Here is a 26,068-nt window from a genome sequence, read left to right as displayed (position 1 = left end):
TAGCCATCTGGAGGAAGGTCAAGCTCACTGTTTGGAGCTCTGGGACCCTCCCTTGCTCCTACAGTCACATTAAACCTGAAGGATCAAAAATTTGCATATAAACAATGAAAGCACGCAGGTGCTCAAAGGTTTCCTTCAAACAGCAAAAACTTTTCTAAAGCAGTATGAGACAACTCTATAGAAAAATTAGACTAGAATAAAACAGGGAATTAACAGGAAAAAAATCCACAAATGACCTGTCAAAAGATGAAATATCCAGTTTCCTTCCAAACTAAAGAGATGTATATGAGAACAAGACACCACTTCTCCCTCCTGGGTCCCCACCCCTCCTCTCCCTGTAACAGGTTGCCAAAACCTGGGCTCGGCAAGTGATGGAGACACCACCCGCGCAGCTGTCCATTATGACCCTTGGAGGACAGTGAACAATACTGCGCATGTCAAAATTATACATGTTAGGAACTTATCTCTGGATAGACCCACAAAAGTACCAAAGCTATTGTACAATATTCACTGAAAACTTAATGAAAAGTAGTAAACACACTAAAAACAAACTAAAGTCCACCAGCAGGGACTGTCTAAATAAATTATGGACAGTCATACAATGTGATATGACAAAGGCCATCTGTAATATTAAAAGATTTATCTCCATGATGGAAATAAAAAATTTCCCCAAGATATATGTTGATAAGTGGAAATAAATGTCCAGAAGAGCATATTATATTATTTAATATACTTAATGTATATAAACAAATATATATATATATACACATATATGCACATGTACACAAAAAAGACTAATAGTGACTACCTCTGGTGAGCTCCAATGGGAGAAATAGAAGTTGGGGAGGAAGGATATATAACTTTTTGCTTTATAGTCTTATGTACTATCTGAAAAAAATTTTAACATAAACATTCTCACCTTTAAAACAATAAATTTTAAGATCCAAAGCCAAAACTCTGACCCTGAAAAAGCGTATTTTCCCCAAGTGCCACACTGCCCTTTCTAAGCTCGCAGCTTTACACAGTGAGGTGTGTCCCGAGCAGCAGGGCCCAAGGAGGGTTCTGTCCACCACTTAAGGGTCCCTCTGTCCTTAGACTCTGCCCGAATCTTGACGTTCATTTCTGGGGAGACACTAGTTGCTACTAAGAAAACCAGGCAGGCACGTACGGAAGATCAGCTTGGCTAATTCTAGCCACACCGATACTGGTGTCGCTATTACCAGTACTGGTGTCGTATTAATCTGTTTAAGGAATTAAACAGATTTCCAGTAAACTGCATAAACTATAAATTGTGGGGGCGACTTTCCTCGCAAGGCCCCCCAGCCACCACGGATGAGAGTAATCATGACTGAGACATGGTGTGACCTGCTCGGGGAGGAGAGGTGGCCATTTTCCCAGAGGAAAAAAGCCGTGAGTAGTGGCCAGTTTCTCAGGGGAAAAAGGCATTGAGCTCACTCCCCCAGGGGCTTTTATTCGGTTGTAACACACTGGAATACAGGGCAGCAAAGATCAAACAGTAGATAACATTTCAAAGAAATCTGAGGGCTTAGTGTGAGTCAGAGTCTGTCAGGAACAGAGTTTTAGGGTTTCCTGCTCGAACCCTTAACATATGAATGAAAGCATTCTTAGCAGATTTTTCAGGTTAATCAGCAAGTCTTTGTGATGCCAGATTTTCCCCCAGGTCACGCTCTAGCAAGGCAAGGAGCTGCATCCTTCCCATCAGGTATTCTGGCTTAAGGGGATTAGATCCAGGAAGCGTTTTGACGTGTGGACTCCAGCTTTGTCAAAGCCCTGAGTGGGGGGTGGGGCGCTGTGAGAGTCCATTGCTCTTTGTTGCAGCCCCCCCCACAGTCCTTCCATGAAGGCCTCCCAAGTGATCGAGTCTGGCTTAGGTTGCCCCCCTCTGTGAGGGGTCTTATCTGCCATTGACTTCCAACCAAGCTTTGCGGGCAGGGAGAGAAAACTGAGGCAGCGTTTGCTACCAGAGACAGGCTTTGTCTCCTGAGGCTCGTATTCCAAAGGTCGTCCCTGGCCCTTAGCCACAAGGGGTCAAGACACAATTCCTAGAACCAGGCAGAGCGGTCTACAACAATAAATAATTTTATTTTTCTCTTTTACTGGAACTTCGGCTCCTAGAGTAAGCATCTAGCTTGGTAAAAGTCAACTCAAAAGCTCATCCTCACTTAAAAAATGGGCAAAGGATCTGAACAGACATTTCTCCAAATATAGGCAAAGAGCCAATAGACAAAGGCAGAGTTGCAGCATCATTAGCTATCAGGGAAATGCAAATCAAAACCAGAATGAACATACTGCTGTGCGCCCACTCGGATTACTGTACAGTAATGAAAAAGTCAAAAGTCAGGTAACACTTGCTGGTGAGAATGTGCAGAAACTGGACCCCTTGCGCACTGCTGGTAGAAACAGAAAATGGTGCGTCCACTCCGGACAAACAGCCTGCCAGCTCCCCAAAAAGGTAAACAAAGTGTTACCATTTGACGTAGCAATTCTACTTCAAGGTACACATCTGAGAGAATGGAGAGGGAGGGTATGCCCACATGAAAACTTGTATCTTTTCACTAAGAGTGTGAAAAGTTCAGAGCAGCACTATTCACAAGAGCCAAAGGCTGGAAACAGCCCAAGTGTCCACCAGCGATGAATGGATAAAACCTGCTATGCCCGTACGCCGGAACGTCAGTAATGGAGTACTGACGCAGGCTACAACATGGATGAACCTTGAAGACATTATGCCGAGTGAGAGCAGCCAGACCTGAAAGGCCACATACTATATGACTCCATTTCTACAAAATGTCCCTGTTACTACAGGGACATCCATACAGATAGAAAGCAGATTGGTGGTGACTTAGGCCTATGGAAGGTTAGGGGGTTAGAGTGAGAGCTAAAGGGTGAAGGAGTTCTTTCTGAAATGATGAATATGGCCTGAAATTGATCTTGGTGATGGCTGCAAACCCAGTGAATATACTAAAACCACTGAATTGTACGCTTCAGCTTTCTTTTTTTCATTTTGAATTGTATACTTTAAATGGGTGAAATACATGGTATGTAAATTATATCTCAACTTTAAAAAAAATCATCCTCCCCAATTAAAAAAAAATAGGACCTTAGTCCATCTAGATCTAACTTTGTTCATGTTATATCCACTGGACGCGAGAATAATTTTCAAAGACCTTTCAGGGTTTTAATCTTATTTTACTGGCCAAGCTTAACCTGCGCAGGGGCGAACTCTCGGGGTGTCCGGAGACACGGTGCCCAAAAGGGCTGCAGATGAGAGACGCGCCGAGCGCTTACAGCTCAGTCCTTATATAGGGAGGAGCAAGCAAGCGTTGAACAGAAGCAGACGTGGCAGTTAGCTGTTTGCTGACAGAGACCTCACGCAGGAATAGGGTGGGGTTTCAAAATTCAAAACTAAACAGATTACAATCAGCCTGTTTTGCTGTGGTCAGGCTATGTTCTCAATTTCCCAGATCTCAACACTCACTTTATAGACTAGGCACTGAAGCCCAGAGAGGCTAAATGACTTGCCTGAAGCCATTTGTCATTTAGATCCCTGGTCTACTGTCCACTGGCCATGATGTTCTTGCCCGCTCTACAATGCTTCAAGTGAGCTCCCGTGGCTATTTGAACAAAATCACTAGTCACATAAATCCCCTTGGACCTTGCACAACAGTGTAGTTTAGTGTGGATATATTTGTTCTTGCTACTTCATTGTCTCAAAAAAAGGACACTTACGAAGTGGCCAGGCCAAGGTTTCTGCACTTTCACCATCCAGCTGTGTTTTATGACCTTTGATCTAAGGTCAAACACCAATTCACAGGGCGGAGCACAGGCTTGGAGATGAGCAGGCCTGGGTTCAAATCCAGCTTTGTGTGAACTGGACAGCACTATGGACCTTTAGAAACCTCAGGAAATACTGAAGGTATTCTTTATGAGCATAGGAAGATATGTTACATATAATATGCCTGTAACATGTAAAATACATAAACATTATTCCTTCTACATAAGAACAAAGGAGGCCTGCAAAATGAGGCCTTGGAAAGGGCAGTCACACACATTTCCCTGGGAAGAAATTCTCTGCTGGACAGATTTCCACCTGCCACATGCACACATTGGGCAGCGCCTCTTCCCTTTGCAGCCCCGATACATTGTCGTCTGTTCTACGATCCAGGAAGTGTTCTCAAGAACACCACTCAGAAAGAGGAAGAAAAAAGCACCCTGCAGCAGACCCCTGACCACCATGTGCTCAGAGGTACTCGTCTTCCTGGAGAGGGCCAGAACGGCCATGGCAGGACTAGGAGGAAGGAGGAGGAGAGGGTTTGGGGCTAGCAGCCAGACAAAACTGACAGTAACCACCGTCAGACTAAAGCTGGTCCAAAATAGCAGGAAGGGCTGTCTTTGCTCAAGAAAATCCAACGTGGCCCTGGCCATATGGCTCAGATGATTAGAGCATCATCCCATACACCAGAAAGTTGCAGGTTCGATTCCTGGTCAGGGCACATACCTATACTGTAGGTTCAATCTCCAGTCAGGATGCATACAGGAAGCAACCAACCAAAGTTTCTCTCTCTCATAAATGTTTCTCTTTCTCTCTCTCTCAAGTCAATAACAAAATATCCTTGGGTAAGGATTTTTTTAAAATTCTAAAGTGAAAACATTTAAAAGGTCCATTTTTGCCCTGGCTGATGTGGCTCGGTTGGTTGGACTGTTATCCTATAGACCAAAAGGTCACAGGGTTTGATTCCTGTCAGGGCACATGCCTGGGTTTCCAATTACATCCCTGACCAGGGTGTGTACAAGGCAACCAATCCATCTTTCTCTCTTTCTCTCTCACTCTCTCTCCCCCTCCCTTCCCCTTTCTCTAAAAACAATGAAAAAATGTCCTCCCAGTGGGTGAGGATTTAAAAAAAAAAAAGGTCAGTTTTGGGTTACATGGTGCATACAAACTATATTTACTTTCAAATTATTTTTTATTGCTTATATAACATATTTTCATTATTCAATTGACCTAGTTTCCTCTTTGTGAAATTAGTCGGGATCTAACAGTAGGATAAATTGTATCCTAATTTTTCTTATTAAAATACTTAATTTGCCCTGGCTGATGTGGCTAAGTGGATTGAGCGTAGGCCTGCAAACCAAAGGGTCAACAGTTTGATTCCCAGTCAGAGCACATGCCTGGGTTGCCGGCCAGATGCCCAGTTGGGGGCGCACGAGAAGCAGCTACACATTGATGTTTCTCTCCCTCTCCCTTCCTCTCTCTAAAGTAAATAAAAGACATCTTTAAAAAACATGAAATTTCATTTTATTTTTAAGGGGGCAAGGGAGGGAGAAAGAGGGAGAGAAACTTCAATGTGTGGTTACCTCTCGCGCGCCCCCTCCTGGGGACCTGACAGATGAACTGGCGACGCTTTGATTCACAGGCCCGCGCTCAATCCACTGAGCTGCACCAGCCCGGGCTAAAATACTAAATTTAAAAAACCTATTTGTTTTTTATTTACTGACTGGCTACAGAGTTACAAGGTCAGTTTTTAAGATGGCTTGACTGACCTGCGATCCCATGGACGTCTGCAGACTTCTGAAATTTCACATACAGACCTGTCCCACCACAATGGCAGGACTTCTACCCCATAATCAAACGCAATTAATTTGTAGCAATTGCCTAACTAATTTCCACACAGTGTTCTAAGACACAGTGGGAAAACTAAGTGGGAGATATTAAGGTCAGCCCCAATCTAGGCCAGCTTGCCTCCCAGGTGTCGCTGTCTGCTAATCCTTTATGCTAACTGCAAACCGGGCGCCGACTCAGAGCTGTCCCCACGCCACCTCGGAGGGCGGGCCCCACGGTATCCACGCAGGTTTCCTCCTCACCCCACATGGTGTCCTCCGTGTGTGAGGCCAGGCGGCAGTGAAAGTACGAGTGAGGGTTAGGGAGAGGTCGGGGGAAGCGGTACTGTCATTTTAGGCACGGTGGTCACCAGGGGCCCTCTCCCGTGGGCAACGTGTGGGCAGACCCCCGCGGCAAGGAGGGGAGCGAGCCACTGGCTCTCTGGGGAAAGGCGGTCCGGACCGCGGCGCTGGGCGCGCGCCCCGCATGCCAGGGAAGAGAAAGTGGAGTATCAGCAACAGTGCGAGAACAGAGGAAGCCGTTAGCAGCGTCCGGCTTCATCCGAACCGTGGCACCCGGGGCACACCACCCAGGACCAGCTCAGCACCCGGGGCCTGCCCTGGCTGCGTGCTACCTGAGGAGGCAGGTTCGGAGGCGATGTGCGATCGCATTGGGCCGACTTCGCATTCCCACTCCCAAGTGCAGAACCGAAGGCTCTTAGAAGGATCACGTCCCCGTAGAACTGCCTCCTTCTCCGGTTCCCAGGGGTCCGTGGGACACCGTAACCGCACGGCGAGGAGCAGGTTCCCAGGTCCCTCCCCGGCTTCGCGTTTCCCGCGGACCCCGCATCCCTCCAGGCCCAGCTCCTAGCCTTGGACTCCCTTCGCGTTAGAGCTGCCTGAACCCCGCCCCGCCTCATAGTAGTGGGACAGGCCCTGCCCCTGAGGCCGAGACTCCGCCCCTATCTTTATATATAAATAGCTGAGAGTCAACGGTTGGTCTGAGTCCGAGACCTCGTTTCCTAATTGGTTGTGGTGCTCGGCCGGCTTCACTAGAGAGGATGATCCGGAAGTGATTCCAGGAGCGCGGGCCGCGTGGATCGTCTGCTGTGAGTCGGTACCGCGGTCGCTGAGATGACCAAAATAAAGGGAGATCCCGATGTGCAGGAGCCTCAGGCGGAGGCATGCTCCGGGGAGCGCACTTACCAGGAGCTGCTGGTGAACCTGAACCCCATCGCACAGCCTCTGGCTTCTCGCCGCCTCACTCGGAAGCTCTACAAATGCATCAAGAAAGGTCCGGCGGGCGCCGCGTTGGCCCGTGGGGACGTGGGTGATGGGACGAGGCCCCCTTGACTAACCCTTCTGTCGTTTCAGCCGTGAAACAGAAGCAGATTTGGCGCGGGGTGAAGGAGGTTCAGAAGTTTGTCAACAAAGGCGAGAAAGGGTAAGAACCCACTCCCGCATTTTAAATGGTAATGAAGGTATTCCTACTATTTATTTTATTTAATGATTTTGTTAATTTGTAGAGAAAGGGAGAGAAACATCAATGTGTGGTTGCCTCTGGAGCACCCCCCCCCCCCCACTAGAGACCTGCCCGGCAACCTAGGCATGTGCCCTGACTGGGAATGGAACCAGTGACCCTTTCACAGGCCGGCATTCAGTCCACTGAGCCACACCAGCCCGCGCAGTATCAGTGCTATTTCATAGGTGCTCAGTAAAAGTGTGTTAACTCTATTAGAAAATAATCAAGCAGTCAGTAAATTACCTTCACTACAGTGAACCAGTATGTCACTTCACTTACCCTAGCTCAAAAGGACACCAAGGGGAAAATGAATTCCAGGAGAAGTAAATCGAATGAGGCAGCCTCATTTATTCAGCTACTATTTCAGTGTCTGTTCTTTTAGGCACTGTGCCATGGAGAGACAATGACTTCAATCAGATTTCACACAAAAAGTTAAAAGTTGTGACAGCTAACTATGAAGGAAAAGTAAAAAGTACAGGATGCGATGAGAGACTCCATTACCCTACATCTTTTTCTGGCATTTGTCAGAATCTGAAATTCACTTGCATTTTTATTTCTTGTATCTCGCACTTAGGCCAGACTGTAGGCTCTTTGAGAATTGGATACAGCCTCTCCCCGCTTTGTCCCCAGAAGTGTCTGGTACCTTGTAGGTTTTCAGGAGGCAGATTGCTGGGGAGATTTGATGCTCAATGGGGGAGTCTTACCTAGGCCCGGGTAGTTGAGATCTGAAGATGGAGGGGAGGAGCCCTACCAGAAGAAAGTAGGTCCCAGGGCAGGAGAGGGTGCTGGTGGGCAGAAGTGCTATCTTCTCAGGGGGTTTTGTGAGCCAGGGTAAGTGAAGTTTTTGTGTTCAGAGCTTTGGGAGTGCACTGAGGGTTAAAGCCAGGGAATGTCCCCTTTGGAACGGGTCAGAGGCTTAGGAGCACTGAAACAGGCCACTGTAATCTGGAAGAGGTAAGGGTGATTTTCATTAGGTTGGAGACGGAGAGAACTAAAGTGGCTGTATCCGAGAGCACTTTAGGAGGTGGAGTAAGGGGGCGTCGACTTCAGCTGAATGGGTAGAAGGCCCTCTCACTGAGATAGTGAACCGTGGAGGGGCTGGGTTTGTGTCTGATTTCAGACAATTTGGGGTGCCTTTTAGACTTGTGACCCCTCTCCCTAGCAGGGCTGTTCATTAGGCAGACGGGTGGCAAGCTTAGAAGAGAGAGCCAGACTGGAGAGAATAGATCTGGGAGTTGTCGGCATGTACTTGGGACTTGATGCCAGGGCCATGAATGGGCTCTGCAAGAAGGTAATGAGAGGGCAGCCGAGCACCAGGCTGTAAGGAGCACCAGCATTTAAAAGCTACTCAAAGAGAGGAGCCTGCAGAGGAGGAGAGTCCAGGAGGCAAGAGGAAAACTAGGAGTGTGTGGACCCAGGATGTGGAACCAAGAGCTCTCTTCAGGGCTCCAGCGGCCCTTGCCAAAGCCCTGACACCTTGCCAGCTAGGAACCCTAGCTGACTATGTCACTTTTAGGACTGAGCCCACGCTTCTTAGCCTGGCACTCAAGGCCCTTAGGTGTGACCCCTGCCAATCTCTCTGGTCTTCTTGTCTGACCCTGTCTTCATCCTGGATTCCAAAGCCACCCCAGGCTGCCATCAGCCAGCCTCCGTGTATCTGGTACCATTCTGATTCTCCTTAAAAGCTTTCCCTGCCCCCCACCCTTCAGGGCCTTCCAGGCAGTCATTATTCAGCTGTCTCTTCAGGTGTGGCCTCCTGGTTCCCTTCTCACTCTCCAGACAGTTGCGCTCTTATTCCTTAGGGTTCCTGCTACACCTGATTTGCCCCAGTGCAATACCACTTTTCACACTCAGTGATGTTTGTTGCCAAGAAATAGAGATCACCTCCCCAGAGGAACCCAGTCACCAAACAAATCTACACTTTCAGAGGCTGGGCAACCCACATTAATAGCTGAGCTCTTTGCAGGCAAGGACCATCTTATCTGGGCCTGTACCCCAAAGGCCAAAGAGGGAATGAGCAGCTAGAAATGACTGTTTCTGCCATTTCAGGATCATGGTTCTGGCAGGAGACACATTGCCCATTGAGGTATACTGCCACCTCCCAATTATGTGTGAGGACCGGAATCTGCCCTATGTCTATATCCCCTCTAAGACGGTAAGGAGCACCTGAGCCCTGATCCGGGTCAGCATTGGAGGAGAGGGTCTGGGATGGGGTCTGCAGCAGGCCATAGTGGAGAGTGTGAGCTTAATATGGGCCTGTGTGGATTCTTGGTTCTGCTGCTTCCTGGGTGGGAGACTGCTGGTAAATTACCTCTTGGCACTTCCGTTTCCTTCTCGTAACATGGGAATCCCCTCCTCTGCAGCCTGTGCGAATGAAACGAAGTTTATATGGACGTGCTTTTGTCAGCTAACACGCTGCACCCATGTTAGTCCTGCTAGGTGGGTGCGGTGCTCAGAGGGGGTGTTTTATAGAGACCTGGCTTCTTCTAGTGTAGCAGGAGCCAGGTCTGGGACACAGGGAGTGGGTGATGATAGGAACCTTGGACAGCATGGGCCCTCGGGGGATAGCCCTCACCAGGCTGAGGCCCTTCCACCATTGCCATGTGGGAATGCTGGCCCAGTGTTGCTGGACCACTTGGAAGTTTGCTGACTTTAAATAATGGCAACCAACTCAAAATGTTTTAAATACGTTGACATATTTAAAATATGTGTCAACACGTCAAACAGCACATCTGTCAGATAGATGAAGCCAGTGGGCCATCATTACGTGACCCCCAGCCTAAAGGTACAAGGCCGTTTCCCAAACAGCCTGTCTTTCTCCCTATAGGATCTGGGTGCAGCCGCAGGCTCCAAGCGCCCCACCTGCGTGATAATGGTCAAACCCCACGAGGAGTACCAGGAGGCATATAACGAGTGCCTGGAGGAGGTGCAAGCCCTGCCCCCACCCATCTGAAAGCCTTGGGCAGCAGCCTGGGCACCTGCTCCAGAAGCTGTTGGACTGGCAGGGGGCCACCTGGGCTGCCCTCCTGCTGTGCACACCCAGCATCTCCCAGTCTCCTGAAGCATGTATTTTCCTAGGCAGCTCTGACAGCTTCTCCCCCAGTGCTGTTTCCTGTTGAGTTTCCTGGCACTCAGTTCCAAGAATGAGGTGTGAAGGGAAGTAAATGCTAAGACTAAAATGTGATGAGCCTGTGGGTGTTTCTTAAAGCAGAAGCTGCTGGTGGGGCCAAGGAGTTGGTGAGCAGGAAAGACTAGAGCAGCCTTTCTCACCAGAGGACCTGAAGGACTTGACAGGTGTTTGGCACTGATGCCTGGCTGCCAGGGTTGGTGCTAGACTCATGCTGAGAACAGACTTGGCTGCCACCCCTGAAACTTCACCTCCCACTACAAGAGCAGGGGGGAGCTGCAGGATAAGGCAGCCGAGCCCAGACCCCACTGTGGAAGCCTGCAGCCTCTGTGGTGGGGACATACCAGCCCTTGAGCCTTGAGTGTCACTGGAAACTTACGGAAGCAACTGGCCTACCCACACAGGGCATTTTAAAAATGAATATGAAGCTAAATCCAAAACCCTAGGCCTTCTCTCTGGCTTGGCAAAGTGGCCCTGGTAATCCAGTCCCTTCCAATGTTTTATGCTTCAGGTACCTACCTTCCTGCTCTCAAGGCCGGCACAGGGTTCAGTGTACGCAGTGTACAGAGCAACCAGGCTTCAGGTACCCTGGAGTAAACTGGAAAGAGCTTGGGTTTATCCTGATCTAAACCCCAAGCTCTCCCTGACAGGCCGTGAGTCCTGTGGTACAAGTCATGTCATCTTGCAAATACCCCTGTGCTGACTTGTAGCATGGAGATGATGTGATTTTATGGATGGGCATGTAAAGGCACCTTCGCCAGGGCCTGACGGCTCCCAGCCTCTGCACCCCAGAAGAGATGGCAGGTCGGGTTCTTGCAACTGGGCACTGGCCGCCATGGTCCCAGTAGCAGCAGCCACCAGGCCAATACCTCTGTGCAGTGGACATGTAGGAATTATTTGTTGGTGAAAGCTAAGGGAAGGAGAAGGCCTGTGAATATATTTGCTCAGTTACAAACTAATGGCATTCAGTTCTAACCCGGAGTATTTACAGTGGGCGATGGACACAGTAGTGAGGCTGTGCAGCAAGGGGGGGGGGGAACCTGGTAGAGGGCGCGATGGAAGACTTGCTGCTGCTGCCCGAGTCCTCTGCTCCTCTCTCGGTTGCTACCAAGTCAGTGGCAACAGAAACAGGGAGACGGTGGGATCTAGAAGCCAGCATTTCCCTGTTGGGACAGTCCAGCAGCCAGCTGTCCGGTGCAGGCGGGTTCGCCTCCCTCTTGGGCCCCTGCTGTGGTGACACTCAGCCAGCTGGCTGCTCTGAAATGAACCACCATCCACTGAAGCCAACCACCCCATGAGGCAGCAAGGCTCATGGGTGCAAAACTTGTTTAAACCAAGTTCCTTCCGGGCAGGAGTCAGAATATGATGCGTTTCCCATCAGCTGGGTTCTGCTCCACAGGGCAGTAGGGACACTTCAGCCTGCAAGAGAGAAGAACCAAGAACGTCTGAGGGGCTGCCAGTAGGGGAGCCAAGCCAGAAAGGAAGAGCACAGGGCACTTACTTTCCTCCATTAACGAGTTTGTTAAGTGCATCTTGTGAGATGACGTGGCCACAGAGGAGCTTGATGGGGGGGTTGGACTCCGACGTCTGCTGGCGTAGGATGGGGCAGGCGAACACCGAGTGGAACCAGCACTTCATGCCGAGTTCAATCTCAATCTGGGGGGGGCCAGCCCAGGGGTGAGTGAGTCCCACGTCCTGCTGTGGCCATCCTCCCCAGTGCCTGCTACCCACACCTCAGCCAGGGCTCACCGGTAGCTCGTCCTTGTGGCTCCAGACCCCCGTGCACTGCCTCTGCTCAATCACGGCTTTGATGTTCATCAGCATGGGCAGTGCCACGCAGCCAGAGGCAAAGCTGCAGAACAGAAAACGGGCTGGAGTGGCCAGACCAAGACCCCGGCAGACAAATGGAAGGGCCAGCACATGTCATTGGTACGGGACTCAGGTCAGGGTTCTAGTGGCACATGGCCCTGGCTGGTGTAGCTCAATGGATTGAGTATGGGCCTGTGAACCAAAGGATCGCGGTTCGATTTCCAGTCAGGGCACATGCCTCAGTTGCAGGCCAGTTCCCAGCAGGGGACGCACGAAAGGCAACCATACACTGATATTTCTCTCCCTCTCTCCTTCCCTTTCCCTCCTCTCTAAAAATAAATAAAACCTTTAAAGTGGCACATGGTCCTTGAGACTCTGCCAGGTTGCTCATAAAGTGCCACATATGTAGTCACACGTGTCCAACTTGAGTTGTTCCAATGCACCTCAAAACTAAGAATCTGCCCTGGCTGGTGTGGCTTAGTGGACTGAGTGCCAGCCTGTGAACCGAAGGTTGCTGGTTCGATTCCAGGTCAGGGCACCTGTCTAGGTTGTGGGCCAGGTCCCCGATTAGGGGCATGAGAGGCAACCAATCTGTTTCTCTCACTCTTTCTCCCTCCCTTGCCCTCTCTCTAAAAATAAGTAAAATCTTTTAAGAACAAAAAACTTAACCTACAGGAGAGACAAAAGGAAGACCCAGGGGCAAGTACATCCAGACCACTGAGAAGTCCTTGGTGTGAAGGGGACTGTGCCCAGTGTGAAAGGCACACACTGTGGCTGTGCGCCTCTGACCGGCTCTCAGCCGGGGTGCAGAAACGGCACAGCTTCAGACCTCCCTGTGCGGTGGGTGGGGGTGGGAGCCAACAGGCTGGAGCTTCGGGTGCTAGACCCCGACAAGGCAGAGGGCAGCCGTCCTGCGTGAAGTGCAGGCGGTGATCCTGCCGGGAAACGCTGTCCTCAACCAGAGCCCAGCACCAGTCTCAGGAAACGCACTGTGGCTCTGTGTGTGGCGCAGCAAGGGGCCCCGGGGGCAGGTCCGCGTGCCCTTTATTCCCTGTGAGGCCTGAGGCAAGTTCATTCACATCTGGAGCCTATGTTCTCTCTTCTGGGAAGTGAGGATGTAGTACCTCTAACTCCTAGGTCACTGTGGAATCACGAGAAGAGCATTACTGTACAGGAGACTTCTAGTGAAAACTCTCAAAACCTGTTAACTCAGCCACTCAAATCTACCGGAGAGGAGGCCGTGTTTGAGAGGCAAGGCTGGGGGAAGGCTGGGTGCGGAGGGTCTTGTGATAATCCCGCAGTGAGGTGCAGGCAAGATGAGGGCCTCCTTCAAGAGGACTTACAGGATAGGAACCTTGACCTTGCTGCAAACCTCACGGTGACCTCTGGTCATAACTTCCTAATCTCAGTTTCTCCAACTGTGGACACAGATCACTCCTATCTGAAGAAGGACTCAGAGAGCCAGTGCTGGGCTGCGAAGGCACCGAGCACAGTCCCCAGCACATGGCAGGGCCTTGCAAACGGTTCCCCTTGAAGTCCTCCCACTCACGCTACCCTGTGCGTAGGGCTGCTGTACCTGACACTGAGGGGCGACTCCACAGAAAGCCCCAGCAGGGAACAAGCATCGCGGGTAAAGGTCTCACAGATCTCAGCCCAGTGGCTGTTGTCCAGCAGGTGGCAGTAGGGCGACTTCTCCAAGCCTAACCGCAGGTACACCAGACTGCCCATCATCACCTGGATGTCTACAAGGCAACCGGTGCAGCTCAGAAAGTGCAAGGCCCAGGAGGCAGCCTCTCCTGAGGGCTGGGAGCCCAGCCCCAGGAGCAGCGGGGCCGAGGGGGGCAGGACGGGAAGTGGGCAGGGCCAGCGGCATGGCCGGGCCGGGGCAGGGACTGAAATGCCCTCCGACAAAACCAATTCTCACTGAAATCCCATGGGACTGCTTCCGTGGGACAAGGCCAGGCACCACCCTCCGCACGAGGATGGAGGGTCTCAGCTCCCTTCTCGTCCCTCAACTGCACCAGGGAACGGACCTTGAGTCTCAAGTCTCGGGGTGGCACTCACATGTGCTTGCCAACACTGGCTAATGTATTTCTTTTTAAAGAACCTCCAGGAGATATCTAGCTGAAGTTTAATTAGACTGCTTAGTGAGAACCCGAGTGTGGTTCTAAGATGAAGCCAGAAGGGTGTGACAGGCAGAGGAGGATGACCTGAGTCTTGAGTCCCCCTTGGAGACACTGAAGGAAGGGTCAGAGTTCTCAGGCTGGGGAGCTGCACCCTGGTGATGCGCTGACATCCGCCGGGGCAGCAGCACCCACCCTGGGCACCTACCTCGCTGGTGCAGCCGAGCAAAGGGCTGGAAGTGCCTGGCGTAGCTGAGGGCCTCCAGCTGCTTGTCAGGGCCCCCAGCCAGGAGGTGAATAAAGTGCAGTCGGTGCAGCTTGAACTCCAGGGAGCTGTTGAGCTCGAGCAGAGGCTGCCTGTGGGAGACGGCCCATCTGCCGAGAAAGGGGCCAATTGAGCGTGGGGCTGGTGGGACAAGAGGAGGAGTGCCAGGGCAGCCAGGGCAGAGAGGTGGTCTCCAGAGGCCTGTCTGAGGGCACAGGCAGAGCTGGGGTACGTCAATATGCTGGGTGAGTGAAGACCACAGATAAGCTCTGTCCCTTACTGGTCCGTCCCAGGGCCCACTTACTCCAAGGCCGGCCCCAGGTCATGTCTGTGCAGGGCTTCTAGGATTCGATTCAACTCCAGGAAAGGCTGCTTGAAATCCAAGTCCACGTTCAGTGTGGACTCCTGCGGGAGAGCATGGTCCCATCACCGGAGGACACTGTTTCCAAAATGCTCTGCTCTAAGAAACCCTCACCTGCCACAGGCAGGCTGGAGAGAGCCAGGGTCTGCGTGAGGAGCAGTTGTCACCTGCCTGCCATGTGGCCACTCTCAGCCCCACTTTCATCCTGGGATGCTGAGTGCCACACTCCGGCCTCCCTCAGGGCAGACCAGCACCTCAGCTGGGCTCAGGGAGACAGCCCCCCAGCCCTGTGTTGAGCAGCATGGTGAGAAAGTATTCCTTTCAAATCCTCTTAGTCCCTTTATGAGAAGGGGTCCTTTACCTTCACTGCCTGTGCGCTTTAACCGAACAGTGCTGCTCTGTCATCTTACTAACCTCCCTCCCTAAGAGAGGGGGCCCAGGCCTCGCTCGGAACCCCGACTGGCACCAGACCCCAGCCAGAAATAACTGCCTTCCCTTTTCGCCATCTCTATTTTCTAGAGCTACCTTCTATTTATGGCTGGAGGCCTGATTTCCTTTCTAAAATAAACTGATTTCAAGAATAACAGGAGTGAATACAAAGAAAACTACAGAGCAGAAAGCAGAGCAGGCCGGAGCCAGCGCCCTTCCCGCCGGGCCCTCACCTGGCACAGCTCCTCGGCCACACTGAGCATGCCCTGCTGGTACAGGTGCTCCACGATGGCCAGCTGCAGGGTCTGCTGCTGCTTCTCCTGCGAGTCCCACACGGCATCCGAGACCACACCGCAAATCTCAGAGTCAAAGTTCTGACGGGGACGAGAGACGGGGCCCTGTGACTCAGCACTCACCCTCCCACGCCTGCCTTCCTGATGGGCCGAGGGACACGCCAACTCCAGGATCCCCCCCCCCACCGTCTGCACGCACACACTCACCCTGTCAATGGCCTTGCCCACTCGGGAGACGCTGCCGTGAATGTCCTTGTGGTCCAAAGCCAGTTTCTGCACGGCGTCTCTGATCTTCTGGCAGCACTGGGACATCACCGAGGACAGGGTCGCTGAGAGCGAGGTACCCTGGAGGGCTGCAGAGAAACTGGCCATCAGTCAAGACACGGAGGCAGAACCTGTCCCTGCTTCCTCTGTCCCACACGCTGCCTGTAGGCCTAGGAGGCAGCCTGAACTCCGGGGGTGAAAGACGTGGCTTCTGTCTCAGGTACTGTCAGCTCCGAACTGCATGAGGGGAGCTGGCCGCATCATCTGTGGGGCAGATACTTTGTTTCCGCTTATTTAAATCTCACAACCATGCTGTGTAGGGGGAACTGTTAGTGTCCCATCCTGACACTGAGGAAGCTGCAGTGAGGAAGCTCGAGGCAGTGACTCTAGAGGTGACACAGCAGTGACAGAGCTGAAGTCTGTGCTCCTTGCCACCACACTGGATGGCTCCTTATCTTGAGTGAGATGCCATGTACGAGAAGGCTTTGAACTGCAAGACAGTTTCACGTTCATGCCTCTGATCAACTCTGAGCACACCTGGCAGGCCAGGGACTGCCAGGCAAGTTCAGGGGTTTCTGGCTCAGGACACCAGCTCAAAGTGACCAGGCTGGACCCAGACCAAACACGGAGAGCAGGTGGGGTTTGGAGGAGAGGAAGGTACACAGAGCATTGGATCCTTCTTCCGGCCCAGCATCTACGCCACTCCTCTAGAGGGATCACCTCGGTTCAAGGAAGGGAATGTGACCCAAGAGGGCCAGGAAGAGTCTCACTCTGAGACCAGAAGCCCTGGAAGAGAGACGCACCCTGCCAGGCTGCTGAACAAACAACGTGAACAGGAGCTGCTGGAGGCCACAGGGACCTCACACCTTAGGGCAGGGAGGGGGGCTCTGCAGGTAGAGCCGGTGTGGATTGAGGGGTGACAGGGGTGCCTGGGTCCAGCCAGGCCTGGACCATTCAGTTAGCCAAGCCCCTAACCAGCTCCGTTTTGTTTGTGTGGCTGTTTGTTCACAGTAGCCTGAGCTGGGTTTCTATGCTTGTGAGTGAGTCCTGAAAAATACAAAAAGGAGGTGGTGGCTGGGCTGCCCACCCAGCCCAGGCCGTCGGGGCAGAGCACACACTCCTCTCTGGGCACCAGCACCGCCCTCCACAGCCCAGCCTGCCACCCCTTTCTCACGTTCCGCTCCCCCAGGTCACAAAGGGCCACAGCGCACGGTCCCTACCCACATCCCCTTTAGGACAAAGACACACTCTTAAGAAACCAAAGCCTTTCAACTTTGAATCCCCCAGTCACTACCACCAAGGACCCCTGCGACAGCTGCCAGCCCCAACAAATCCCCATCAGAAGATACGTTCTCCTTGTAAACATATTGCAGCCACAGTTGTGTGTTAACCAAGGGCACAGACAGTGCTGGACCAGCAAGAGAAAAGCGCTTCCACCACATACTTAACCGGTGCTATCAAAGGCATGGCACAGCCCTGGCTGGTGTGGCTCAGTGGACTGAATGCCAGCCTGTGAATCGAAGGGTCGCTGGTTCGATTCCCGGTCAGGGCACATGCCTGGGTTGCAGGCCAGGTCCCCAGTAGGGGGCTCTCCGGAGGCAACCACACACTGATGTTTCTCCCCCTTCCTCCCTCCCTTCCTCTCTGTCTAAAAATCAGACAAGCATGGCAGAACCCCATGACGGTAAGAGAATGAGGCAGAATCCTATGTACTGACACGAAACACTCCCCAAGACAGGCTGTGAAGGGGAAAAGCAAGGTGCAGGGAACTGTGTGCTTTATAGCCTGTGTGTGCAGAAAAGGAGGGGGACACTCCCACGTGATGCCTCCCGGTGCAGAGATGCTGCCCAGAGGGGCACCTGAGACACAGAACTGGGTGACTCCGGGGGGGGCACACAGAATCCGGGAATGGGGTAAAAGGGAGACTTGCTTTCCACCGCCAGCCTTTTTGACCTTCAAGGCTTTTCTCATGTGCGTGTATTCTTTTTTTTTTTTTTTTTTAAATATTTTATTTATTTTCTTTTTGAGAGAGGGGAAGGGAAGGAGAAAGAGTGGAAGAGAAATATCAATGTGTGTTTGCCTCTCATGTGTCCCCTGCTGGGAACTGGCCTGCAACCCAGGCATGTGCCCTGACTGGGAATCGAACCTCGATACTCTGGTTCGCAGGCCCGCGCTCAATCCACTGAGCTACACCAGCCAGGGCGTGTATTCTTTTTTTTAATATTTATTTATTTATTTAACTTTAGAGGCGAAGGCGAGAGGGAGAGAAACATCAATGTATGGTTGCCTCTAGCATGTCCCCTGCTGGGAACTGGCCTGCAGGGAACTGGCTTGCAACCCAGGCATGTGACGTGTATTCTTTAAGAAATAAAAATAAAAAGGACACAAATTCTACTTTGTAGATTTGTTTATTCTCAGTGGTGTAGCAATTCTGAAAATACTGTCTATGTATTGTAGTGATGGAGCAGAGGAGAAATGTATTGGCAGTTGGGCTTCTCACTGCTGAAGGGAGAAGCGGTTATGGGTGGGGGAAGCCTGGGAAGAACCCCGTGATGCTGGGCTGCAAAAGGAGGCATGGCTGTAAATGCATTGTCTGCAATATACAAAGACAGACAGATAAATGGACACATCAGTGGGAGGGAGGGAGGGAGGGAAGGCAGGAAGGTCCATTTGCTAAAAACAAAACAAACAAAACCCCTAAAAACAATGACGCCCCAGTATCCACCTAGATCGCGGTTTCCAAATACCATTTCCCACCAAAAGAACCATGGGTACTTGCAAAAATTACTGATTCCATTGGGACATTCCATTAAGACATTCCATTGGGAATGTCTTATTGTGCCAGAAAATAAAAAAGTGCTGAAAAAAAACCACCACATCAAAAAGGACATAGGAGAATAAAGAATGGCGCTGAGACAACTGAATATTCACGAGCAAAAGACTGAAGGTGGACCTTGCACCAGCACAAAAACGTGCCTCAGAATGGACCACAGTGCCAGCGCGAGGGCCCAGACTACAGCATTCTGGGAAGAGACGGAGGGGCCCGCCTTCACGGCTGCAGGCTCGGCAGCAGCTTCTTAAACATGACAACAAAAGCATGAACAACCAAAGAAAAAATAAAGTGGACTTCATCAACATTAAAAACTTTTCTGCTTCAAACGACACTATCAAGAAGGTGAAAACACAACCCGTGTAACAGAGTGCGCTAGTAAGTCTATGCCTGGTAATAAGGGTCTAATATCAAGAATACAGAAAGAACTCTCACAACTCTACAATGAGAAGACAATAACCCAATCCAAATGTGGGCAAAAGATTTAAATAGACGTTTCTTCAACAAAGATATATGAACGGCCCACAAGCACAGCAAAAGGCATTCCCCTGTCACTAGTCTTTAGAAAAATAAAAAATGCTAGGATGGCTATAATCGAAGACGAGACTGGGGGAGGGTGTGGAGAAACCGGAACCTTCAAATACTGCTGGTAGGAATGTGAAAAGTTACAGCATGTTTGTCAAAATAGTTCACCAGTTCTTCAAAAAGCTAAGCATATTGTACAATTTCATTTATATGAAGCGTCCAGAATAGGTAAGTTCCCACAAAGTAGACTGGTGGGGGCCGGGGGCCGGAGGTGGGGAGTGGAGGAGTTACTGTTTCCTTTTGGGGCGATAAAAACGTTCTGAACTTACATGGTGATACTGATTGTACAACTCTGCAAATACGCTAAAAACCACTGAATTATGCATTTTTTAAAAGATTTTATTTATTTATTTTTCGAGAGGGGAAGGCAGGGAGAAAGAGAGGGAGAGAAAACATCAGTGTGTGGTTGCCTCTCCCGCATCCCCCACTGGGGACCTGGCCCACAACCCAGGCATGTGCTCTGACTGGGAATCGAACCAGCGACCCTTTGATTCACAGGCCAGCATTCAATCCACTGAGCCATACCAGCCAGGGCTGAATCGTACATTTTAAAAGGGTGTTTTTTAATATGAATCATAGCTCATTTTTTTAAAAAAGGGAAATAGAAACTAGGGGCTACGTCTGGTCAAATCTAACACAATTTGAGCATCAAAATATACAACAACAGTAATGGGTTATAACCCATTGAATAAAATAATAGGTTCTAAATGAGAACTGATAATAAGTATATGAATAAGGGAGAAGGGAAAGCTTCTTCCTTGAAGTTGAATGCCAAGTAATAAATCTGTAAGGAATGACAGAGCAGGAGAGTCACCGTTACCAAGCAGCCTCGGGGTCTCCTAGGCCCATGGGGAGGCGGGAGTGGCGCTCTCACAGGGGGCACCCACCTGCCCTGGCCAGCTCCGCCCGCAGCCGGCCCACGCAGTGCAGCAGCTCCTCCAGGCTCTGCTCGAAGTGCTGCCCGTAGGTCAGGAACTTCTGGAGGACTTTGTCCACCTCTCTCTCCACGCTCGTGCACTGCTCCATGGCGGCCTCTGCCTGGGGGCGGAAGGAGGGTCCAGGGTGTCAGGCCCCACCTGGGGCACACAGTGGGGAAGCCTCCAGATCCCCCTCGCCCCACCCATATTATGCATCGATGCTCATGAAAGCCCCACTTAACATATCTGTCCACAGCTTCATCACCCGGAGCCCGGGGGCCCAGGGTAGATGTGAGGACAGGGGTAGTTTGAACCATGGTGAAAACACTGTTTTCAACTCTTTGCACTCAATGACTCTTGCTCATTTCCCTCTCTTTATTTAAATATGGATATGTTTACTGATTTTAGGAAAGGGGGAGAGAGAAATATTAACATAAGAAACATTGACCAGTTGCCTCCTGTACACGCTCTGACCAGGAATCAAACCCACAACCTAGCTACGTGCCCTGACCAGGATCGAACCTGCAAACTTTCAGTGCACGGGAGGACACTCCCGCCGAGCCAGCCAGCCTGGGCACTGCCTGTCTCTTTTCAGTGAGCAGGGGCAGCAGGTCCCCCAGAGCCCTCAGCAGGCGACACTAACTAGAAATCCGTATGTACACTGCCTGGCATCGTACTTCACGTATTTCATAGACACATCACGGCCACCTTCCCTTCGGTTAGTGGACTGGGTCTCCTCTGCTCCACAGTGAGAGGAGCCACGAAGACAGTCTGTAAAAGGCTGGTATTTGGAAACACAGCCCGAGGGGCAACTGCCGGCCGTGTTGACCCAATGGGTCCTGCCCCGCAAGGCGGCTTCAGTCTCCCCTGCTGGTCACTCCCAACGGGCAGCCAGAACCTTACAGCTGGGGCCCTGGTTCAGGCTGGTCCCACTCCCCGGGAAGCCCTCCTGTCACTCCCCCAACTGTTGGCGAAGCAGCTCAGGGGTGATCCCTCTAGCAGCTGTCCCTCCCTTGCTCCTACTGGGCCTCCTCCTACTTCAGTATTGTTTTTAGTATGAGTTTTAAATTTTTCTTATTTATTTATTTTTAGAGAGAGGGGAAGGGAGGGAGAAAGAGAGGGAAATAACATCGATGTGCAAGAGACACATCAATTAGTTGCTGCTCGCACACCCCCAACCAGGGCCTTGGCCTACAACCCAGGCATGTGCCCTTACTGGGACTCAAACCTGCAACCTTTCAGTTCACAGGCTGGCGCTCGATCCACTGAGCCATACCAGCCAGGGCTTAAGTATGACTTTTTAATTGTGGTAAAATACACATAAAATTCACCCTTTTAACCATTTTAAGTGTCGCCAAATGCATTCACAATGCCATGCAACCCTCACCACCACCCGTCCCCAGATGCCTTTTCCCATCCAACTTTCCTACCACCAAGGTCCCTGTCCTAAGTCCCTTCTACTCTGAGCCACTGCTCCCCTCCATTTGAGAGCAGCCTTTGACACCAAACACACGGACAATCCTCAAACTGCTGGTGACAGGGTTCCCTCCCTAGCCTCCCATCCACGGGACTAGAAACGAAAGCACGCTCTCAAATGTCCCAATTTAGCCAGCTGTCCATCCTCGCACAAAGTATGACGTCACAGGAGAACCCTGTGCCCAAGGTGACCCTCGGGACTCTCAGTTTCATCCCTCCCTGCCCGTTCCCACCAGCACCACGGGTCCTGGCAGAATCCTCTCAGTGCAGCCAGGGCGCAAGTGACAGGAAAATGGCACCTGGAGCTCTGCCACTTGTTTCTGCCATCTCTCCTCCCAGCTGATGCTAACACACTGGAGTTTGTAATCATGGTGTCGAGAAGGCACGTTGCCCTCCTCATGCCTCCTAAGCAAACACAGGCGTACCTTGCAGGGGCTATGGGTGCCCGGACCACCACGACAAGGCCAACAGCACGGTAAAGCCAGCGCTGCAGCACAGCGAGTCACCAGGATTGCGTGGTTCCCAGAGCGTGCAAACACTGTGTGCACACCACACCAGTCTCACGTGCACGACAGCATTCATTCCCTCTTTTTAAAAAGTACACATCTGCATTGAAAATACTTTACTGCCAAAAGTGGGGACCATTTCTGAGCCTTCTGTGAGCTATAATCTTTTTGCTAGTGGAAGGTTTTGCCTCAATGCTGATGAAAATGCAACATCTGGAAGCGCAATCAAGTGAAGTAGCAGAAAACACATGTGCCTGTACCCCACCACGGGATATGAGCCGTTATCGCAAAATGTAACAGGGACTCCTGTCTGGAATAGTGTCTATATAATAGTTATTATTGCTGTTAACAGGTAACACCTCATAGGGGTTTACTGTGTGCCAGGCACTCTTCTCACGACTTTGCGTGCATGAGCTAATCAATTCATACGAGAACGCTATGAGGTAGGAGTGATCATTAGACCAATTTTACAGATGAGAAAATGAGACAGAGAAAGACTAAGTAAGTTGCCCAAGGTCACATGGCAGGAAGGGGAGGACATGAGAGCTGAAGCTGGGCCGTCTGGCTCCGGAGCCCATCTGCGAAGCCCTCCACAACACCACGCTCTCTGGGCCAGCTCTCCAGGCCACCACCTCACCAGGAAAAGGAACACCTGTGGTTGCAATGAGTGTACAGCAATTAATGACGACAGGAAGTGGGAGATTAACCGTAGAGCCTGTGAGATGACCGACTAGGAAAGATGGCAGCACAACAGAACATTCGCCAAGAATGTCTGGAAACCAGAATCACTGTTTTACCGAAAACAGACACGGTTCAAGAATGATAAGGATCTGGCAGGATACACAGCAATCTCCCTCTCAGTTTAGGAGGGCTGTCCTGAGTATAGGGATGGCTCTTAAAGGCACAAGAGGACAATAAGAAAAGAAAAAAAAAAAAGAATGATAAGGCCCTCACCAAGGTCAGCCTGGCCCAGTCTGACACCCACTGATACCAGGACTGCCCAGGGGAAGCCCAGGCCAGAATCCTGAAACTGTTTTAAAGAGCCGAGGAAGGAAATGGGTACAAGGATTTTCATCCCTGAGAGGTGTGTAGTGGCCAGAAGTCGGGGACAGTCTAGGGGCCTCGCCACTGGCAGGACTGGTAAGTAGAGGAAGTAAAATGTGGGGGGCACATCTATGAAAACCTGGAGAACATTTAGAAACCACACTCCAGAGATACACACAGCAACATCAGTAAGATCCCAAAATGTGGTACTAAGGGGAAAAAGTGAAACAAAATGAGCATGAGGGAGAATACTACTTATGTAAATTTAAAAATATATGCATACAGCCCTGGCTGGTGTAGCTCTGTGGACTGAGCTGACCTGTGGTCTGAAAGGATGCCAGTTCAATTCTGTCAGGGTACATGCCTGGGTTGCGGGCCTGGTCCCCAGTTGGGGACGTGAGAGAGGCAACCGACTGCTGTTTCTCTTGCACATCCTGTTTCTCTCCCTCCTTTCCTCGCTCTAAAAATAAACAAAATCTTTAAAAATGTATGTGTGTATACAACAAAGGACACATGCAAATACAGGGACTGCAACCGAACACATCAGAGTGGTTTTCTGTGGTGGGGGGTGAAGGGAGGGACGGGGTAACAGGGAACGCATAAACACACACACACAGGAGAAAAAGGCCCTGCATGGACCAAATGCACGTACAGTGAACCAAGAAAACTTAGTAAGACATTTAAAAATAAAGTTAAGTGAGCTGGGAAAACAGAACTGCTTGCAAGCACTCCATCCAAAAAGCCCAGGAGGCTACTCAGCTGGCCCAGGCCAAGCCATGCTGACAGAGCCGTGGTCGGTCATCTTCACTGCGCAGGAGGGCAGAGTGTGCTCATCTTAGACAAACTGACCGCTCCAAAGGAACTCGTGGGATCCTGTTATCTCCTTTCCTCAACATTGCCCTGGCTTGACATACCAGCCCTTTATCATTGTGCACTCGCTCAGCACAAGCTGAGCCTCTGTCCAGGACGCCCTCTGCACTTCTCTGCAGGGAGAGCACCAGATGCAGTATAATTATCAGCTCCCCAGAGTCCTCGCTGAAATCTCCCTGCCTCCTTCTCTGCCTCACAAACCTCAGTGGAGGACACGCGAACCACGCTCGGATTCCACAGCACAGCAGTACAGTCAGTGCCTATCCTCACGTCTGTCTCCACCCCCCAACTCTGAGATGCTCAGGCCGCGAGCTCATTCTCTCTCTCTCTCCTTCTCTCCCTTTGGTGCCAAGTTCAGGGCCTGGTCCACAGTGGATGCTCAGTGAACATTTCCTGATTAAATGATGCATCCACTCCCTAACCCTCCAGGCTAGAGGGCCTGAGCTCAAACCTGGGGGGATGGGGGGCTGGGCAGGGGGACACATGAGTGAAATATTAAAATCCCTCCAAGACATGCATGAGGGTTTTGTCCCCAGGCTTCAGCATCCTGAACCAGGAGAATGCCTTCTGGGGTAAAGAGGGAGCAGGGACGTTTGTGCAAATCACAGAAAGGTCCCGTTGCCTAACACAGAACTGGACAGCATCCACTGACCCAACTCTTACACCTTTGTGCCCCCACCTCTGTCCACTCTCCACCCTACACACCCACCACTCCTCTGCTTAACACCGGAGGACACCTGCACTCAGGAAAAAACCCACCCTCCGTTTTACGGCCTGAACAGTTGGGAGGCCACTCCCAACCACCTCTCCCACCTCGTCTCCCACCACTCTCCCCTTCGGTACCCCACTCCAACCACACCAGCCTCCTTTCGCTTCCTTGACCTCATTCACTTTATTTCCGCCTGAGGGCCTCTGCGCTGGCGTTCCCTCTGCCTGGAACACTCTTCTCTCAGATCTCTGCACAGTTGGCTCCTTAGGAGGGTCTCAATACAAACGCCATCTCTTCAGAGATGCTCTCCTAGACCCCAGGAGGTAACTCTCCTTTTCTTTCTTACAGATCTCAATTTAAGTTTCGATCTTTCGTCATTAACCAAAAGTAGGGGGAAGAAAAGGCCCGCCAACTTTCCCTGGAATGCAGCCCTACTGGGAGTTTCATCTGCATTAACGGAAATGATTGTCAAACTCCTACTCGTCCTTCAAAAGAGCATCCTCGAATGTCCTCGTCCGCCCAGGCTTACCCGGCTCAGCGGGCTCACAATACGACGAAATGTCGGAGTTGGGGAAATTCTCCCGTCAGGGGCGCTCCTTCGAGTGTCCTACAAGTCTGAGGGTCCCCAATTCCCGGCCCGGGCCGACGGCTGCGGAGCAAACAAGTCTAAGGACGGACGGACTGGTGCGGACGCGCAGTCGGAGAAGGTCCGAGGCCGAGGAGCCCCGAGGCCGTAGAGCCCCACCGAGGTGCCACCGACCGCGCCCCGCCACCGCCCGGGCGCGCCTCGCCCTCCACTCGCACCTCCTCGCCGGAAGCCGCAGCTCGCACCTTGCCCCACCACCCCGCCCTCCCTTCCGGCGCCGCTGCCAACGGAACCGGAAGCTGCGGCGGTTGCTCCGCAGGTCGGGACTCGCCTACTCGCGGCTTCACGGAGGGGTGCTGTCCTGCGTCCGTCTGGGCGCGAGCCTCCCCCTCCCGCGTTCCCAGAGTGGAGTCGCCTGCAGGAAGCGGGCGGCAGCGGGAAGCCGGACCTCCAGCGGTCTTGGCCCAAGCCCTAGCTGCGCTCGCGCTCACACTCGAGCTGCGGGCTGCACCGTGCCCCTCCGCGTCTGCGGGATGCGGACGGGATCGGACCGACCCCGCTCGCTGGCCTGGGAAGTTTGGGGATGCGTGGAGCTGGCGGGCTGGCTTTCCCACCTGGAAGAAGCGCCCGGCCCGCCTGCCCCCCTAACTCAGTCCCACACTCGGTCCCAGCGTCCGGCTCCTTGCTCGGAAGCCCTAAACCAAAGTTTGTGCCAACTGGGCTCCCCGCCCTCTGC

At 51.7% G+C, this 26,068-nt stretch overlaps 2 protein-coding genes and 1 pseudogene across 4 annotated transcripts; 2 read left to right on the top strand and 1 right to left on the bottom strand.

The window, feature by feature from the left end:
* The first annotated feature begins 6,652 nt into the window (after positions 1–6,652).
* On the top strand, positions 6,653–11,100 carry NHP2 (NHP2 ribonucleoprotein). Its single transcript, XM_037164042.2, has 4 exons — positions 6,653–6,910; positions 6,991–7,060; positions 9,188–9,293; positions 9,966–11,100. The coding sequence occupies exons 1-4, from the start codon at positions 6,751–6,753 to the stop codon at positions 10,089–10,091; spliced, it is 462 nt and encodes a 153-aa protein (XP_037019937.1). The 5' UTR covers positions 6,653–6,750; the 3' UTR covers positions 10,092–11,100.
* An 81-nt stretch (positions 11,101–11,181) lies between these two features.
* Positions 11,182–25,622, bottom strand: RMND5B (required for meiotic nuclear division 5 homolog B). 3 transcript variants are annotated; one of them, XM_053663646.1, is made up of 11 exons: positions 25,551–25,622; positions 25,276–25,395; positions 20,112–20,262; positions 15,753–15,898; positions 15,486–15,626; positions 14,767–14,867; positions 14,406–14,572; positions 13,651–13,816; positions 12,015–12,117; positions 11,767–11,921; positions 11,182–11,684 (listed from the first exon to the last, which is right to left on the bottom strand). In XM_053663646.1, the coding sequence occupies exons 3-11, from the start codon at positions 20,248–20,250 to the stop codon at positions 11,621–11,623; spliced, it is 1,182 nt and encodes a 393-aa protein (XP_053519621.1). In that variant the 5' UTR covers positions 20,251–20,262; positions 25,276–25,395; positions 25,551–25,622; the 3' UTR covers positions 11,182–11,620. The 3 variants fall into 3 exon arrangements, with proteins under 3 accessions (XP_053519621.1, XP_037019935.1, XP_037019936.1); XM_037164040.2 differs by having other exon boundaries at positions 25,276–25,580; XM_037164041.2 differs by lacking the exon at positions 20,112–20,262 and having other exon boundaries at positions 25,276–25,577.
* On the top strand, positions 22,892–23,039 carry LOC128627175 (uncharacterized; annotated as a pseudogene).
* Positions 25,623–26,068: the final 446 nt, after the last annotated feature.

This window comes from Artibeus jamaicensis, unplaced genomic scaffold (assembly GCF_021234435.1).
Source record: "Artibeus jamaicensis isolate MK-2021 breed Jamaican fruit bat unplaced genomic scaffold, CSHL_Jam_final contig_1085, whole genome shotgun sequence".
NCBI lineage: Eukaryota > Metazoa > Chordata > Mammalia > Chiroptera > Phyllostomidae > Artibeus > Artibeus jamaicensis.
This window is presented reverse-complemented; position numbering and strand designations above follow the sequence as displayed.

Coding starts and splice junctions, on each gene's coding strand:
- NHP2 (XM_037164042.2), top strand. CDS start 6,751: ATGACCAAAATAAAGGGAGATCCCGATGTGCAGGAGCCTCAGGCGGAG. Junction 7,061..9,187: donor GTCAACAAAGGCGAGAAAGG/GTAAGAACCCAC, acceptor CTGCCATTTCAG/GATCATGGTTCTGGCAGGAG. Junction 9,294..9,965: donor TCTATATCCCCTCTAAGACG/GTAAGGAGCACC, acceptor TTCTCCCTATAG/GATCTGGGTGCAGCCGCAGG.
- RMND5B (XM_053663646.1), bottom strand. CDS start 20,250: ATGGAGCAGTGCACGAGCGTGGAGAGAGAGGTGGACAAAGTCCTCCAG. Junction 15,627..15,752: donor TGGGCAAGGCCATTGACAGG/GTGAGTGTGTGC, acceptor CGTCCCCGTCAG/AACTTTGACTCTGAGATTTG. Junction 11,685..11,766: donor AAACTCGTTAATGGAGGAAA/GTAAGTGCCCTG, acceptor TCTCTCTTGCAG/GCTGAAGTGTCCCTACTGCC.